The 19,237-nt window shown below is 33.5% G+C and overlaps 1 protein-coding gene across 1 annotated transcript in view; it reads left to right on the forward strand.

The window, feature by feature from the left end:
- LOC149419623 (spondin-2-like) overlaps nucleotides 1-19,237 on the forward strand; it is an 89,365-nt gene that overhangs the window by 64,177 nt on the left and 5,951 nt on the right. The window contains exon 3 of the mRNA XM_089636962.1: nucleotides 14,826-15,046. Coding sequence (XP_089493088.1) covers nucleotides 14,826-15,046 — 221 coding nt within the window. The remainder of the gene's footprint in view (nucleotides 1-14,825; nucleotides 15,047-19,237) is intronic.

Below are 19,237 nucleotides of genomic sequence, written 5' to 3' on the forward strand. Positions count from 1 at the left end.
TTAGGTGTTTTATTTCCATAACCTTTGAGTCTTTGGATTTTCTGACGAGAATTTTTCCTGATTTTACCCAAACATATTTGTAGTCTTTTTCTTGGGCTCTTTTTCTGGTGTTCCAGTGCAGATTTTTGTAATATTGGGTTAATGCCGCATTAAGATAAACATATTTGGCTCCTTCTCCGTTGAATTTTTTTATCGGGTCATTGTGTTTGGATGCTAACATGGTTTGTGCTTTTGTGGTATCCTTAAAATTAATTGTTATTTTTGTTTGATCATTTGTTTTGTTTGTTGTGACTTTGTATGTATCCTCTGGGGACATCGTAACGCCTGCGAGTTCAGCGATCCGTGTAACAGCGTGGACTGGGGATATGTTGTCCTGTAATTTTAGGCCGTTTATCTCTATGGAGTTCAGCAGGGCTGCTTGTTCTATATCCGCCAGGTGGATTTCTACCGTAGATAATCTGATTTCTTTATCCGCTAGTTCCTCCTTGATTTTGTTGACGGTGTTTGGAATGTCCATGATTTGTTGAAGTTTTTGTAAAATGTCATCATATTTGTCATTGATGAAGTTCGTGAAGTTTTTTATTTCTTGCAGCTCTGTTTCAATTTTATTGAGCATTACTGTCTTCATTTCCTCGAATTTCGTATTGATGAATTCAAATATTGATTCACTGTCTATATTAATCATAGATTGATGTGTCGCCGACGGTGAGTCCATAGTGCTAGTTTGTGGTGAAGATGTGGTTTTCTTCGCGCTGGGGAATTTACTGCGAGATTTAGACATGTTGTTGTGTTTTTAGGGTTGCTCCTGTTGGTGGGCAAAAACAATAGCACTCTCTAGCGCCTAAAGGCAGGCAAAATCAATTACACCGGTTATGTATTTTGAGGCTTGCGCCTGTTGGTAGGCAAACACACTGGCACACTCTCTAGCGCCTATAGGCAGGCAAAACCAGTTACACAGGTTGTGTTTTGGTTTGAATCCGTGATGGTAGCTGATTGTGAAGCTGTTTTTAAAATCCAAGTGAGAGTTTTATAATCTGGGTTGAGTATTATTTATTAATATTTATTATTATATTTATTAAAAAAAAAGATTTATTATTTTTTTTTGTTCGCCGGTCTGAGGATTGAACTGTGATCGACAGAATAGCGCGGTGCTGACGTTTTAGACCACTGAGCTATGGAGCCTTGGGTGAGAGCCGTGGGATACGTTTAAATATACTTGTGTAAAGTTCATTTAGTACTTGTTTATATTTTGTTTATGCTCTTGGGTATACACATGTATTTATTGTTGCACTTGTAACGTTTTTAGCACTTTTTTATTTTGTTATTTCACTTCTTATCTTCACCGAAAAACTGTGAATTATTTACAATTGTTCTCTTTGTTTTGTATAGCTTCTTGTCGAAATGCAGTCTATATGATTTTAATTTTTAATGAGATTAAACTGTGCAATCTAGTAGGAAGTTTATTGTTTTAATTTCAAAACACTATTTTGATACTTTCGGGTGTTACAGTTGAGGATCTAAGATCACGCGATGATAGTGCGCGAAAAACTACACTGTATTTCATAAACTGAAGTGATTCACTTAACTTTTTACTACACTTTTGATTAGATTAATGTTGGAGCATTCAAATAGTCGTCTGACGTTTATGATTGTTGATTGTTGATTGATTGTTATATGAATTAAACTAATAGACTTTTTTTAAATTCTGTTAATTTGATCAAATAAAAATTACCTTAATTAAAAATTAGATTTACGGGATACGAATGCGTTTTTCATTCTTTTGAAACTTGTTGAGATGATTTTGTGTTTTCCGCCAAAAAAAGCTTTCAACTCTGATGAAAATGCGGCAAAACTGAAGAAGCACTAAATCCACGTCGTCTTTAGTGACACAATAATAAACACCAGTGATATTTTCTCTGGTGGCAACATTACCGTTTATTTTATTCAGGGCACGTCTCTGGTGGTTAAAATATTCCGCGTCACACCGTGTACCAAATCCGTGGCGAACATAATTTCTCCTAAATCATTTCATACTTTATTGTTGCCGGTGCCTCTTTAAACAACCAGGGCTGTCAGCAAACAGACCATTTCACTGACTAACACTTTCGTAACGGACATACCAGTACTCAGATAATTTCGTAATCACATCATTATCTCGTCACGGTATTCGGACAGCGTAATGTATTGCTCTATCCGGAATTCAGTGACTACTTGGAAGGTGTGCTGTATTGCCAAATAAGCAAATTAAATATTTCAATAAAAGTTAGTTGTTTCGCGTTCCAACGGCATTATTAAACTGAAATTAACTGGACGATCGACAATTAGCAGTTAAAAACCCCAAATTATTAATTTGGTAACATCAATATCCGCACTTTATAGATCTTTACTAAAATTTAAGCAATACAATAATATAACAATTAAGTATTGAAACATCAAAGGGTAATTAACATCAACAATTTAAAAAAATATGTATGTTTCAAGCACCTGTATAATATCTAGAAATTATATAAATAGATCATCTGTAGATGGCTTCTCCACAATTTGAGAATGCCATCAGAAGGTGAAATTGCTGTCACGCATTATAATAATAACACAGCTAAACATGTTTATAAATTTACGGTTTTTAATAATAACACAGCAAAACATGTTTATAAATTTACGGTTTATAATAATAACACGCCAAAACATGTTTATAAACTTACGGTTTATAATAATAACACACAAATACATGTTTATAAATTTACGGTTTTTAATAATAACACACCAAAACATGTTTATAAATTTACGGTTTATAATAATAACACACCAAAACATGTTTATAAATTCACGGTTTATAATAATAAATTACCAAAACATGTTTATAAATTTAAAGTTTATTTTATGAAATAAATATTATTATCTGTATTTGTAAAAATGAATGTTCATTTTATTGTCCTTTACAGACTCAAAACTATTGAACCGATTTCAGTGAAAATTTCAAAGTTTGTTTGTTCTTATTAGTGCCAGGAGTGTTTAAAAAGTGGTTAGCATGGTATAATCAAGGACGCTCGAGGAAGACTTAACCCATTATCTCTGTTGAATAAAAGTAGATAAAATTTAGTTTATAATAGCGACAATGCGGTATACATCAGTGAGTCGGGGACACCCGAGACAGACATGGCATGATCAAATTAATCAAATATTAATAGTGTGATACAATTTGATTGTGAAGAAAGAAAGGAGTGTAAGAACAATGTATGACGTGAGAGTGAAAGGTAAATGAATTCTTGTCAAGATCAAGGAAAACAAATACTGTTTAAAAGTAAACTATTCATTTATTACGATAGTATTTGTATTACAAGTTTTCAGGTAAAACAACCTCAAAACTTGACTCCAAAACATTCATAGCCCCGAGCAACACCGGGTACACGTCAAATTGTTAAATATTAAAATAAAATAAAACTATTTAAATGAGGTTCTGCATATTAAACATGGTGACAGTAAATATGAATAAGCACATGAAAATTATTCAAGGAAGAACATGGTTTATTCAATGAGTGAGGTCATTTTTAACAAAAACGGCTCTATCCAATTTATTCAAATTTAATTATTATTATTATTTAAGTGTATTGTATTAAAGGTTTGGGGATAACTGTCACTGATATAGCCGGTATACATGGATATAACATTTATATTCATGGAGAGATTATTTTTTATTATTTCACATACATACAAAACAGCGGATATATTTTATTGTTTGTAATGCTTTGTCTGCTAATTCACTTTTTAAGATGTCTTCTTTCAAAACTAGTATTAACCTTATTTTTTGTGTTATTTTAAAACTTTTACATATTTCATGATTTAGTTTCTTGTATTGCATCTCTGCAGTAACTCTTTTAAAATAACTTAAATTTATATTTGATATTGTATCTCCACTTAAAACATAGAAATAAGATAAAAAATACTTATAATACCCACACTCAGGCTTCGCTTTCGTGGGATTTTTTTTAATTATGTACATTTGTTTCAATATTTTTTATACATTTTTCAATATTTTATGTAACCATGTATGTATAAAAAAAAATTCAATAATAAATAAGTAAATAAAAAAAATATATTTATTTAATAAGTCTAGAGTTTATCTTGTCTTGAATAGAATGCTATAATATGGGTATTTGGTTGTTTCGACTTTTCTCAAACTGTGGGTCGCGACCCTCAGGAGTGTTGCGACCCCCAGGAGTGTCGCGACACCCAGGAGTGTCGCGATCAGGTATGTGGGGGGTAATCCTTTAAATTAATAATGAATCTCAAGTTATGATCAAGCGAGTTTGAGTTTGAAGATTTTATTTAATCATCGAAGCTAATATAAAAGATTGTCAAACGAAAATTCAAAACGTAAAATCAGAAAAGGTTTCGGTCGCATCTAGGTATTAAACACTTTGTTCTAATATGTAAAATTTGAGGTTTCATTCATAATTGAAATGAAGATGATGTTGGTAGTTCTTAGTCAAAGTATAATACAGTTAAATGTGACCGAAAACATAGGATCGGATAAGCTCAGTGGTACAGCAAAGCCCCGGCAAGGATAAGGTCCTGGGTTTAGTTCTTATATGCGACCATTTCATTTTCTGATTTTTCTGTCTCAAATTTTCTCTTGAGAGTCGCTAACATTGTCTTCAATTTGAGGTTTTACACATTTATTTATTCCAAAAATAAAAAGATTTTATAAACGTGGATTGACATTTGAAATACACAAAATTAAATTAATCTTAAATGATGAAGGATGATTTCTGAATTTCGTTTTCAAAGCATCCGTTACTAAGCTTCCGTATTCACATCGTCGTGCAAGCCCAAACTTTCCAAACAATAATTCTGGTTGAAGTGTTAGCCGACATTTCAAATAGTTGCTTGTGAGACATTCATATTCAAGACTTTTCCCAGAATTTGAATATTTCATCAAATTTCAAACAATTCAAGTCAATTTTCAATTTCAGCAAAGGTTCTTTTCAAGTTCTGTTATTAGATCATTACTGGCCAGTTGTGCCACAAAACTGCTCACAGAACTTAAATAGTACTTTCGTAGATCTTGAATTTTAACTTTGAAATTTGATAAATTATTCGAATTCCGTGAAGTAATCCGTTCTTAATAATGTAAAACGTTTTTAAACATTGAAATATGTGTATAACAATAACTTTGTATCTAAATACCAATTTTAATTTTCGGTAAGCGCCGATCAGGTTTCATTGCAATTGTAGTTTCATCGGGGCAGTAAAAACTCAGTAAAAATTTTACAGTTGCATGTATAATATAAATATAATATAAATATACTATGTTTTTACAGTGGGTTGCAAATAATGGGCTCAGGTCCAGCGGAGGGGGTGGGGGTAGGTAGAAGATTGGGAAGACAGTGCTTTTGTCATTAGCGCAATAACCTAAATTTTGCACTAAAACAGCGCCATACAAATTGTCAAAATATTATTATTATTATTATGAATAGGGAACAACATTTAAAATAAGTTTTGTTTCTTTCTTTTCAACGTGAAAAAAACCCACTGAAAACTAATACAAAGTAGTAAATTGGGAGTAGTATATTTCTTATGAAAAATATTGTAACATGTGTAAGATTTATTTGGTTATTAGTTCAATTTTGCTTTCTTAATGCTTCTTCAAGTTGTCTGGGCAGATCCCCATTCCATTTTATGCAGTGAATTACAAATTAATTTTATGCAGTGAATTACAAAAGGAAAAGTTTTGAGGTTGTATTTTCTAGAGTTCCTGACCAATGGATGCAATTTTACGGTGGAAATAATTTTACTGTAATTGTAATTAAAGAAATTTTTCACTTGATCTTGCCATGTCTTCCTCGGGCGTCTTCGACCTCTTCAACAATTCACTTCCAAGTCATGCATTCTCCTTACACCTCTTTCTTCGTTTTACCACAAATTATTAATTGATTCATGTCTTCCTCGGGTATTCCTGACTTTTTCTTCCATTCACTTCATATAGTATCATAAAAGTCTCCATAATATAAACAAAAATCAACTCAGTACCTTATTCTAATGCAGAGATAATGCGTCAAGTCTTTCTCAAGCGTTCAAACCACTCCTTAATCACTTTTGGCACTAATAAGAACAAACTTAAACATTATCAGTGAAATGGAATGAATGGTATAGGAACGCCTATGAAAAAAACAAAGAAACATTATTTTATTTATATATATAGATTATAATATCACATCAGAAAGTATCTGATGCATATGAAAAAAATAATTTAAATATTTAGTGAGGGGGTCATCAGGGTTTATCTTTGTTTTTTTATTTTTTTTTTAAATAAAATTACTGTTTTTGAAACTAAATAAATTTACCTTTACGGTGTATTCATTTAAAATAAAAATCATATTTCTAAATAATAAAATTTTAATATCAAACGAGAAAAATTTTCCAAAAAAGATAACCACATTTTTACTCAAGATTTTACTCCAATTAAGAAAAATTGAGAGAACCCGGTATTTCGAAATCGCTTTTGTTTTTTTAAAGAATTTGTAAGAAAACTGTAACTGAAAACTTTACTTTAATCTCGTTCATATATTTTTTTTACCAAACCGATTGTTGCGGTAGCGGCGTGAAATATTAATTATTCAGTTTGGCTATTTTTAGGATTTTATTAATGGATTAAAGTATAAATATTTGAGTCAAACTGGGAAGAATTATTATGTCTTTCTAATTTTAAAATTTAGTCCCGCAAGATAGAATAAAAGATAAAATACTTTTATAAAATATGGACGCCTGGTCATATACGACCCTGAAACGCTAGAGGGGTTAAGAGGGTCGCCACTCTAAAAAGTTTGAGAAACCATGACTTATTATACGAAAAGACCCTGCAGTTGCATGCTCTGCGGCGACTGAGATACCTGATACGGCTGAGGTGAGGGAATATTATTCAATGCAGTGGAAATGCGACAACTCCAATTCCCGGGAAGATAATGTATGGTATGAAGTTGTTCTGCGTTGTGCCATGTGGGAAACTTGAAACTAAGATATAAAGCTTTTGATGTGACTGCAGTGGTTAAATTTATGCTGTCTTCTATCTAGGTCGGAGCTTTTGTGTTAAACGGAGTCATTTTGAAAAGTTTTCTGTTAGGTTAAGTTCTTAAAATGGTTTGGGATTATTCTTAAATACCACAAAATATAACCTAACCTTATATTGCATACAGTATGTTCATATGCAGTGCGTACTCGAAAAACTTTATACTGCGATTCCTGGGCATATTTTGAGTAAAACATAAACATGTCATTTTGCTGTTCGATAACCTTTGTTTTAATTAAATTTTTCATTACGCGTCGCCAATGGATACATGCTATCACGTGATCTTAACTCCAAATATGCTCTGGATTCACTGGTTAAAGTATTTTGGGTACGTGCTGATACACCCTGTATATTCGAACGTAATATAACCAAAACGTTCACAATGTAGAGGTGAGGCGTATTTATCGTACCCAGTAAAAATACGGGGTATTTCCATGCAATACTTTGTACTTGTGACGGATCTCCAAAATACCTGGTTCCAAAATACTCATAAGTATTTTATACCGTGACTAAATATTTTTAATAGGTTCATTTACCAGGTTTTTTTGATAGGTATTTTTGTTAAGTATTTTTAATACGTATTTTTGATGAGTATTTTTAGTAGGTATTTTTGATGGGTATTTTTAGTAGGTATTTTTGATAGGTATTTTCGATGGGTATTTTTGTTGGGTATTTTTGATGGGTATTTTTAGTAGGTATTTTTGATGGATATTTTTGATGGGTATTTTTGATGGGTATCTTTAGTAGGTATTTTTGACGGGTATATTCGATGGTTATTTTGTATTTGTGACTGGTATTTGATATGATAGGTATTGTAGGGAGCACTCATTTTGAATTTTTTTTGTGGGGAATTATGTTTTACAGAAATTCTCTAACAATTACCCCCCTCCCCCGTGGATTTCGAATAATGAAAGGGGGAATCAAGCTCTTTGTGGGGAATCAAGCTCTTTGTGGGGAATATGTGGGCAGAATTAAAATGACTTATTCTGAATCAATCCTCAGGTCGGTATTAAATACTTTTGAGTATTTTGTCACCGGTATTTTTCTGTACCTGTACTCATTGTACCCAGTAACGAAAAGTACTCATAGGACCCACCTCTATCACAGTGATTTCGGGAACAAATGTAGGTACATCACAATATTAATATTTTTCCTATCATAAAACGATTTATTTATCACGTGTTTAAAAAAGCAATTATGCTTTAATGGCGATTACTGTTGCCCTCTATGTTGTAAATCTTTTTTATTGTATTTTGAGTTATTTCATTTAAAATTTTACGTATATAAACTAGTATGTACATGGTTATATTTCTTTATTTATGAAATTATATATTTGCGGTAAACATCATTTTTTTAAATTCATTCATTCTTCAGACTTTCAGGCATCGTGCAACTTTAATACCTTACACAGCCATTGTGTGATTCTGTTTTTCTCATATGCGGTAATCTAATTCTATTAAAATTTCTGGTATCATAACTAACTAACCATCACGCCGTTACCCCGCAGGGGTAGGCAGAGAGGACGGACCGCCAAACAACTCGGTCTTGGCACACACTTATTGCCTCATTCACATTCATACATCGTCTCATACATACTCTTATATTATTCTGACTCTTGACATAGCCCGACTCAAGTATCTGATTCACTTGATCGTGCCATGTCTTCCTCGGGCGTCACCGACTTCTGCTACCATTCACATTTGCATCGTATATTTTCCTTACACTCCTTTCTTCGCTCATTCGCTCTACATGCCCAAATCATCTAAACGTCCCTTTCTTGATCTTACTCATTAAACTTACATCAGCCTTGCACTCTTTGCAGATCTCCACATTCCTCACACGATCAAACATGGTTTTACCACACATACGCCTCAGGGATCTCATTTCAACAGCATTCAATTTACTTTCATCCTTTCTTTACCAGTTCCATGCCTCACTTCCATACATCAGGGTAGGTACCAGCACTCCATTGTGGACTGCTAACTTCTCTTTTTTGGACAATTTTGTTCTGGTATCATAATTATTAATATTTTTGTAAAAAACTTTTTTCATCCTTAAAGTATTTAGGAATTTGATTATTCATAATTTTATGTCTAAACATTAACACATTTTAAAGCAGTCTCTTTTAATTGGAATCTAATTCAGCTCTTCTCTCATTTGATTAAACTTTGTATATTTGCCTTTCCTTAGGATACATCTTAAGATATTAAATTTGAAGCTTGATTGCACCCCGCCGTATTACTTATGTTTCACTGATTATATGATGAAACAGTTTCTTTATGATTAGGTATGATTAGGTATGTAACAGGGGTTATCTGATTAGACAGAATTCTGTCAATGCTTTTGCTATTGTGTTAGTATGATCAATTGATAAATGCAAATAGCTTCCTTAATAATCTCGTCTATTTTCGTAGGCAAAACGAGGCAGTTCTTTTGGAACTCTCAGGAGCGCCGAGCCGTCCTTTATCTTGGAAAAGATTAAACAATTGCAAGTCGTCATGTAAATAGTTCTATTTTAAATAAACTGAGACAAATATTGAAATCGGAGTGTGTTTTTCTTTACCTATGTGCCCTGAAATAACAGTGTACGTAAGTAATTTACCTAGATTTGTTTGACGTAAAATTTTTAAACATTGTAATAATTCAAGCTTTGCAGAAAACAACCACAGCCATCCGGGCGTTTACTTCAGTGATGCGAAACGGCAAGTCTAGAAAACTCTCTCATACGAGCAAAAGATTGACCTGTAATACATAGAGCTAAAATTAGAGGCGCTACTGCGTATATTCATTATCGAAGGCAAAAAAATTATTATTATTTTTATTGAATGTTATTCTTCAAGTTCAATAAATAATAAGTACTGCAGATATATTCTACAAATTCCATGTATTAGATATTCAAAAAATCTACAAAAAACTATTTTAAGTCATCTTTTTAAAAAAAACTCATACATTTTATGAAAATACCCAAAATATAGTAAACACGAGGCACAAAACCAAAGAACTCACACAAACACCTAAAGCAAACACAAAATTTGGTCAAAGAAATTTCATATACATTGCGTCTAAAATAAACAATAACTTACCTGAAAAAACAAGACAATCGAATAATATGAACAAATACAAAATCGTCATCAAACGATGGATCATCGAAAAAGGTCGCGCATTAATTAGTCACCTAACCCAAATATAATCCTCTATCTCATTATTGTTACCACTACCTACCAACCTGAAATTTTTTGTGAAATATTTTTGCTTTATTGAAAAATGTAATTTATTTTAATATTATAAAATATTGGTAAACTAGTCTGTCTCGACACAGGATTTCCTAGTGAGACAGGCAATGACAAAAAATATATGTAAACCTTTCTATATAGATGCACATAATAAATAAATAAATAATATCTCATCAAAACTTGTTCCACTATTAGAAAGCGATCAGCGCTCGCGTAGAGCGAATTCGGTAGTTTTAGTTAGAGCGTCGCACAGTGGGCTGAAAATCGCCTTTCATAGACATAGAGACTTGAATTTTCAAGGGTATTTTTTTTTGGCTAGAAATGGATTCTGCTGATCATATGCTATAAAATTTCGTACGAAGCAATTGTGTGTACAAATGAAGGAGTTATCAATTTTTTAAGAAAAAATTATATGGCACTGACATTTACCTATTTTTCGCTTCATGTCTCGTCTGAATATAATAATACATCAATGATGTAACCATAATAATTTTGAAGGTGTAGAGTGGAAGGAAATCATGCTAATAAACCACCGTTAATGTATTTATTAATTATAAAGTTAAAAAACAAACATTTAAGGAATTTTTAAAAATAAATTATCAGGTCTTTATTTTAAGAGATTGCGGGTTGTCAACCCTTAATTTAGTTAAAAAAAATAATTTATAACGTGATAATAAGTGTTAATTGTCTGGCAAACAAAGCGGAAGAAGATTTATCAAGGAACCGCTCAGTTGGGGGTTTAATTTTTTATACAACAACTTATTTCCCTTGGTTAATATTTATGAAGTCAAAAAGTACAGTCGTCAATACAGAAAATGTTCCATATTAACTTTTTTTTATAATTTTTGTTTACCTTTGTTATTTTAACCCAATCTTATTTATGGTTTTAAACAACCTCCATATAAGAACAGAAATCTCATTGCCTGCGGATGGAGGAGTTATGGGTTCAGAACCTGGCACGGAAATATATATTTAAAAACACATATTTTTTTGGAATAACGTACTGTGTAAAACCTCCAATAGTATGTCTAATCATGAAGACAATATTGAAGATTCTCAAAGGAAAAATTTGAAACAGAAAAAAATTCGGCCGCTTCCTAATTAACTAATTGATTAAATAAACCCAGAAGCATTGCATTCCCAGGGCTTCACTATACCACTGAGCTAACTCGACTTTCCTCTTCGGTCATATTTAATTTTATCATATTTCAAAATTATCTTCATTTTCTTAACGAATATTTTTACGTATTATTGCAAGATTTTACCCGAACTAAATGCAATCTATATAGTATCTTGGATAAAAATATTCATTTTTATATTTTGGTTTCAATTCCTAAATGCGAATCTTTTTTGCCTTTTTGCAATGGGATTTTTTATTATGTGATACATCACAGGAGCGCCCTTATCTGTACAGTGTAAAGGAAGGGGAGCTATGGTGCCACCCGGTTGGGCAGTGTTATGAGACGGGTTAAGGTAGGAGCTGTAAGAAGGTTTTTTTTATGCGGGTCTTGAAGAAGCGGCCCGTTCTCATGAATCCAACATAAATTGTGAACGGGTGTTCCACTCGTGTCCGTCGAGTTTCACGCACGTGCACCGGTGTACCGGGGATCAATGCTGCCTGCTCCTTAGAACAGGCTACATTAAAATACTTGTAGATAAGACTCAGCCTTCATATTGCACATCGCGTCTGTGTATTAGAGATGGCAGTCTGTCTATTAACAACGGTTTGTCAATCAGACGGACCGCCCTCCTATGCACAGAATCAAATAGGTCTATCAAGGATTTAATAATATCAGAATAGAAGACACTTATTTGACTTTTCTGACACTTTCTCCTTTTTTAGCCAATATTTCGGACATAGTTCCAGTGTCCATCATCAGGGCAAATGTGTAGTAGATTGTGGCGAAGTATTTGTTAATCCTTCTAGGACCGGTAGTTCAGTATACTAATTGGTGAAACTTATGTTGTTTTCGGCGTTTAGTTTTGATAGTAACCGTCAAGTACTTGATACTAAGAACCATCACGATAAATACTTTTGATCTTGAAAATCTCAAATTATAACGAGTTTCTGAATGTTTAGTGACCACATCAGAATAACCAGGTACCATCCGACCTTCCTCTTATCCATCTCTTTCCACTTTCAATTACCTTCAGCCTCACAAGGTTCCCGTAATTGGGGGAGGTACATTATTATTTTTCCTAGACACTCCATTATCCATCCATCCGCTCTACAAGTCAAACGCAAAATGTTCTTAAGGCGATGCCATACGTAGTAATGCAAAATCATGTGTTTTTGGTTTGAAAATTTGGTCGCCCAAAAATGTTTCAGATGCTTTAATTAAATACTGCGAGTAGAATACATCTTGGCCTTTGAAATAATCGAGTATTTTTTAGATAAATCTTTTTATAAGCCCAGAAAAAAATAATGTATAAGGCCTATGAAAACTGCTTTAAAGTTCAAAATCTCCTACTTACGAATCCATTTTCTGTTATCGTTTTATTGTATAATGTGGCAAATTAAGTTGTTTATAAAATAATCGAAAAAAAAATTTATACTTGAACATCCACAAAATAAGTAAGGGTTATTATTGATAGCGGCTCAATTTAAAATATTACACGACGTAGTAAATCGCCTTAAGCAATTTTCTCTTATTCCTGCTATTTACTTTTTATGTGGTTACAGCACTATAGTCCGTTGGGACTCTGTTTTGCTCCCAATTATCTGTACCCAGTTAGATTATGACATTCCCAATCGGGATATGTGTGCGGCTAAAGGTAGTGAGAGGGGTGAGGAGTCTTTCACTAGAGCAATACTGAAAGTATCTACAACTCTGTGACGTGTCGCAAACATGTTATGTTATTTTAAATGAATACATTTTCATTTGAACACGCTACCTCCGGATTCGTAGCCGAGGATCGTAATCACACGACAACCGAGATCGTTAAAGCTTGCATTCAAATCTCGCTCTATCCTCTGTATTTACCCGAATGAGTCGTTAAGCGAGATTGACCATAATTTTTTTTTTTTTTCCTTTTAACAGACTTTTCTTCTGAGAAAATAAAATTCGAATTTAGAATGGTAGGACACATTTTGGGAAATTACGTACTAATTGGAATTCTCCATAACAGCTCCTCTTTTGTTTTTCTTTTCCGTTTTGCACTTGTTTCTTCTCAGATCGTTTCGATATTTTTCACTAAATCTAAATTGGATCGATGGTGATCTTTTGATTATTTTATCTTATCTTATCTCGAGATGTTGATCTGAGAATCTAAAATATTTAAGTCCGTTATTTGAAACTGAAAAGAGTTAAATGTTAACAAAAGTTATATGTAGGCCTCCGTGGTAGAGGGATAAGGGTCTCGACTAGCAAGCTGATGGTTGCGGGTTCAAATCCCGGCGCGCGTAATTAAATTTGATTTTTTTTTTCGTAGGAAGCAATCACTTTGTGGTTAGACATTATATATTAAATCAAATATAACACTTTGTTTATTAACCACGACTTTTTTATTATTACATCTACCGGTTTCGCTACAGTCGAGCTTCATCAGGATGTGAAATATAACTAAAAACTAAGACAGAGGTCATGCATATTTATAAGAATAAGGTCTGTCTTAGTTTTTAGTTATATTTCACATCCCGATGAAGCTCGACTGAAGCGAAACCGGTAGATGTAATAATAAAAAAGTCGTGGTTAATAAACAAAGTGTTTTATTTGATTTAATAAATTTGATTTGATGAATTAATAAAATAATATATAGAGTATTCTTGCGGCACGTTCTAGAGAGGAATATATACTCTCAGTAACGCCCTGGTGTAAGACCACAATTCAGAAATGAAACGTCGCATGAAATTGCTTTAGCAGTGTTTGGTGACCAAATTAAATAGCCAGTTGCTCCCCCACCCTCCTCTTCATCATCTCCTTCTTTTCCCCATGACCTTAGTCTCACAATATACCCCAATTGGCGACGCTATAATTTACAACGGTTCCAGGCGATTGGGAGCAGTATTCACATAGAAAAATATATCTTCACTAAAGAAATGGAATTTCTGAAAATTTATATTTCTTTTTTAATTTACTCGTTTAAAATAATAAATACTATATTTGTGACACGTTCCAGAGTGGAAGATACTCTCAGTATCACCCTGGTGTTAGACCTTCATAATTTTAAACAATTTGAATTTGCTTGAAATGGTTTGGACCGTCTATGGTGACCATATCTGAATAGCCGAGTATTTCCCCACCCTTATCTTCTCCATCTCCTTCTCCTACCCACGACTTAGCATAACCCGATTGGGGATGCCAAATGTCACCGGATCCAGACGTTTGGGAGCAGTTGGGACTCTTATGCGGTTTCACATAAAAAATAAAAATCAATTGTACAATAATATACTGTGTACGTATGTCTAAATAAACAGATAAATAAAAAAAATTGCATAACTAGGAAACCATTTAAATATATATTTTTTTAAATTTTCCTTTAATTTTTAGCGTCCTGCTAATTTACATTGATTATTTTTTGAACAGGTCAAAGCCACAATACCAGGTACAGTTTGTTCAAGTTCGGAGCGCCCTCTTCGTCCGGACTGCGGAGGTTCGCAGAGCGGGGGGACCCGCGGGGGCTGGCCTCGGCCTCCTTGGACAAGGACGGGGGCGAACACGTGTTCGACCAGTTCACAGCGGAGGCCATCAGAACTGGAGAAGGGAGCACTCAGCAGGAGGTGTTTGTGGACGGGAACCATTCGCTGGTGAGCAACAGCCAATCTTCTGTTCTTCACATTGCTTCGTCCCAAAAAGTCCCATCTCTCTGGAACTTTATTTTACATTAACTCCACACTGGAGGAAAATAATTTTCCCCAAGGCCTATGAAATCTAAAAAACAATTTTGGATTGAATCATCGATACATTATTTATTCTATTTATAAAACTTTTCTTGAAAGAATTGAGTTTTTATACGGACAAAACTATATTCATATTCATATTACGTATGTACATGACCAAAAAAATCAATTCATATTTCAAAGCATAATTTGCAAAATACACTTATCGTCATCTACTTACACGACTAAATTTGGAATTAATTACATACATTGCACAGAGCAATACAGCACATTACCTAGTTATCTAAAACTTCCGGCAACGAACGAAAAAACATTGGCAAAAGCTCTTAAAAGATATTTCCTCAGCAGTTTTATTAATGACTGACACACTATTTCTTTGGAACTCCAAAATAACTTCTGCGTTTATTTATTTTAATGTATTTATGTTGTTTTGTCTTTCCCGAAATGAGTTTTGTAAACTCTCTCGGAATAATACATTATAAATTTGTTATCATTTTGTAATTTATTTTTTTTTAAATATATTTTTTTTCAAAGATAATTTAATTGTTAACTGCTGCGCAAGGCGATGGCTCGAGAGACCAGTTGGAGAGGACAAAGGGTCTTCCCAAACCAGCCTCTCCCGATCTGTCACGCCACGCAGCATATGGACAGTTGCATCCTGAACAGACCTTATTGATGAACCCAGGCATCGCTAAATCACCGAACATAGGAAACCACTTGATGCCATATGGTGACTTATGGCATGACCCATGGTTATTAACAAATACATGGTTCCCGGGGTGGCGGAACCCAAAGCCGCCTCCCAAGTTGTTTGATCGGATCTATAAAAATGTCTATTTTATTATTAGATCAGTGCGGTGAAGGAAATAAATATCTTGTATGGGAGGCTTTATAATATATAAAATAAAAACAATGTTTTATTCTCCTTGCTGTCTTTCTTGATGATGTGTTTAATATACTGGTATATTGTTAATTGTCTTCTTAAGGGCCTTCCTTACTAGCGATCTCAATCGTTGTATGGAGAATCATGAATTGTCAGATTCAAACGACAATCTAAGTTATTAATCGTCAAAATATCGACAATGTAGCCACGCTAGGCTATCATAAATACATTTTTCTGTCAAGATATATGTTTTTACTAACAATTTATTTACGTTAAATACAATATAATGAACATCTAAGAATTCTCCTACTCATTCGGCTCTATGAGGTGGCCGTGAATGCACGCTTCCTACGGTCCGTCGTTTCAATCTTTTTTCAAAGTTCGAAATTCCGCGTAATTATTACACTTCCATGTGACGTTTCAACAATATTCCACTCTATGCGTTGCGCGTAGGGACTATAATAGTGTGTCGCCTTTTTTATGTTTCATCTGTGCGTTTCCGTCGAAGCTGTGTAGTGTCAAATAGTATTATTAAGAATAATTTATTGTTAACATTTTTTTGGGTTTCTAGGTAATAAACAATTTGATATTATTAAGAATTAATATATTTTTAACATTTTTTCGGGTTTCTAGGTAATAAACAATGTGATATTATTAAGAATTAATTTATTGTTAACTTTTTTTCGGGTTTCTAATAAATAAAGTAATAAACAATTTGATGTTTTTAAAATATAAAAGTATATAAAATATTCCAGCACTTACAATAAAATAAAAGAAACACATCGTTTAAAAATGTTTCAGTCGAAAAGATCGAATGCCGAAATCACTTACTTCGAAATTATTGCAAAAAACTTAGATTACTGTCATAAGATACAAAATATCCCTTAGCACTGAGGAAGATTGTGTCAAGCCGTATTTTACGCCTGAGAACGGCTGTACGTTGTGCAATATCGTACCGGAAGGCTATGAATTGTAGTCAAGAGGAAAAATAAAACAGTTTTATTTGGATATATTGAATGGTCCATAACATGTATTTGGAGACCACTCACTATGCAAGCAACGGGCATATTTTTGCAAACGGGATACTGGCGACACTAATTACGTACCCAATATGACTTCGAGCTTGAAAATGTCCAGAATCATGCAGCACGTTCGACTTTTGGCATCTAATGCTCGAAGTTTAATACATGATGTAGACATCAAAAATGTGGAGTGTTATAATAATGATGTGGCTAAATTTGTTGGCGGAAAGCGTATCAACTATTTTCTAAAACGGTCCTACAATGGAAGGAGCGCTGCAGCAGTAGTAGCGTTCAACACCAATCGTCCACACTATTCTTTGCATAAATTTGCAACTGGTAATAGTCCCGGAAAACTCATAAAGAAATTAGAATCAAAGATGATTTTTTTAAAAGGTTTTTTACCATAGCCAAAGATAGGCAAGCAATTAAAAGGGCGACAGTACTTCAAGCATCTAATGGAAAGTGGATCGAGATGCGCCGCAATATGATTACGGCATCGTGGTTTAGAAAAGTGTGCAAACGGCGGCAAAATATCAGTTGCGCTCCATTAGTCAAATATTCCTTCAATTCGACACGGACAAAAACATGAATACAATGTCCTGAAGGAGCTTGCAGGACTAAAAAGCATTACCATAGAAAAGTGTGGTCTTTTCATAGATGAAGAGTATACGTATATGGGTGCGACCCCAGATGGAATTTCTTCTGAAGACACCGTGATTAAAATTAAATATCCTTTCGCAGCATGCTCATATATGAAGCAGTATAGTAAAAAAAAATTACCTTTTGGAAACTTAACAAAAATGGAGGAATGCTAGTAAATACATCTCACGACTGGTTTAACCAGGTTCAGGGCCAATTTCATGGAACAAAAAAGATATTTGTATGTTTGTTGTATGGATTGAACTCGGAATAAAAATCGAAAAATTTTACGGGATGACGAATTTTGGCAGACTAATATGGTTAAACAGCTGAAACGCTTTTACAATTTTTGCATGCTACCCGAATTAATTGATCCTCGACATAATCGCTGCATGCCTATTAGAAACCCTGAGTATTTAGAAAAGTGCTTAATACCGAAAAGAAGTAAAGTAAAATTGGTTTCAGCTAAAACCAAAACATGTAAGAAGGAATTGTTAAGAAGAAATCAATAACATTTTATTTCATTGAAGTGTCTTCAAAAGAAATTTTATTTATATTCCTAATGTATGTAGTCCACATATTTAGAGACAGGGAAGAGGGGGTTGGAAAGTTCCTGGCTATTCAGTATTCAGATCTAGTCACTAAACATATCTACGCCGTTCTCAAGCAACTTTCAATTCTGAATTATGGTCTCTCACCAGGGTAATACTGAACGTATCTTCCACTTTGGAACGAGGTACAGATTCATTATATATATATATGAACCTATATAAAAAAATGATTTTAAAATATGATATACTCATATAAATTAAATTAAATTTGTTTTGAATCCGTGACCTCAAATCAAATTAGACAATTTAGTATTAACAGTGCCCGGCCGCACTGCGAAACCAGGCTGGAACAAAGGCCAAGCTTTTTGTTACTCTTTATGTATTACTATATGTACCTTTGTATGGGTACACTGGTACACATAGTAATACATCTCATCTATGTATGTATCAAAAAAGTTCCAAATAAAAAGTTATATTAAATGTTGTTACTGAGAACCTCCTCCATGAATCAAGCTATCGTTATATTGCATTACATTCTAAAATATATTTTAACATAATTTTCATAATCACAATATTTTTAATTAATAATAAATTGTTTTGCTCTGTGCGTGTTGATGTTGAATGGAACGCACCTGCCAGCTGCTGGTGCAGCGAGTTCGATATTCGAATTCGAGCTAGAAACATTTAATAGCGAGGGCCGTTAAAGTGGAACACACTTTAAGGTCGAGAATTTTCAATAAATGCTTCGGTCCGTGAAAGATTACAAGTATGTAACTTTATTGTCGTAAGATAATTACGAATATCTTTCACGACATACGTCAGTTCTATATAAATTATTCTAACGATGGAAGGAACTCGAACTGAGCTGCTGGCCTAGGGATCGGTTAGCATCGGCTGTACTCGTAATCATTCGTGTACAGACGACATGTTGTCTCTGTCATGTAGCGTAAATACTGCCACATATGGAAATATGTTGAATCTATATACACTAAATGACAATAAC

The sequence above is a fragment of the Hesperophylax consimilis genome, chromosome 11, assembly GCF_061612785.1.
Source record: "Hesperophylax consimilis isolate HC1 chromosome 11, BYU_Hcon_1.0, whole genome shotgun sequence".
In the NCBI taxonomy this organism is placed as follows: domain Eukaryota; kingdom Metazoa; phylum Arthropoda; class Insecta; order Trichoptera; family Limnephilidae; genus Hesperophylax; species Hesperophylax consimilis.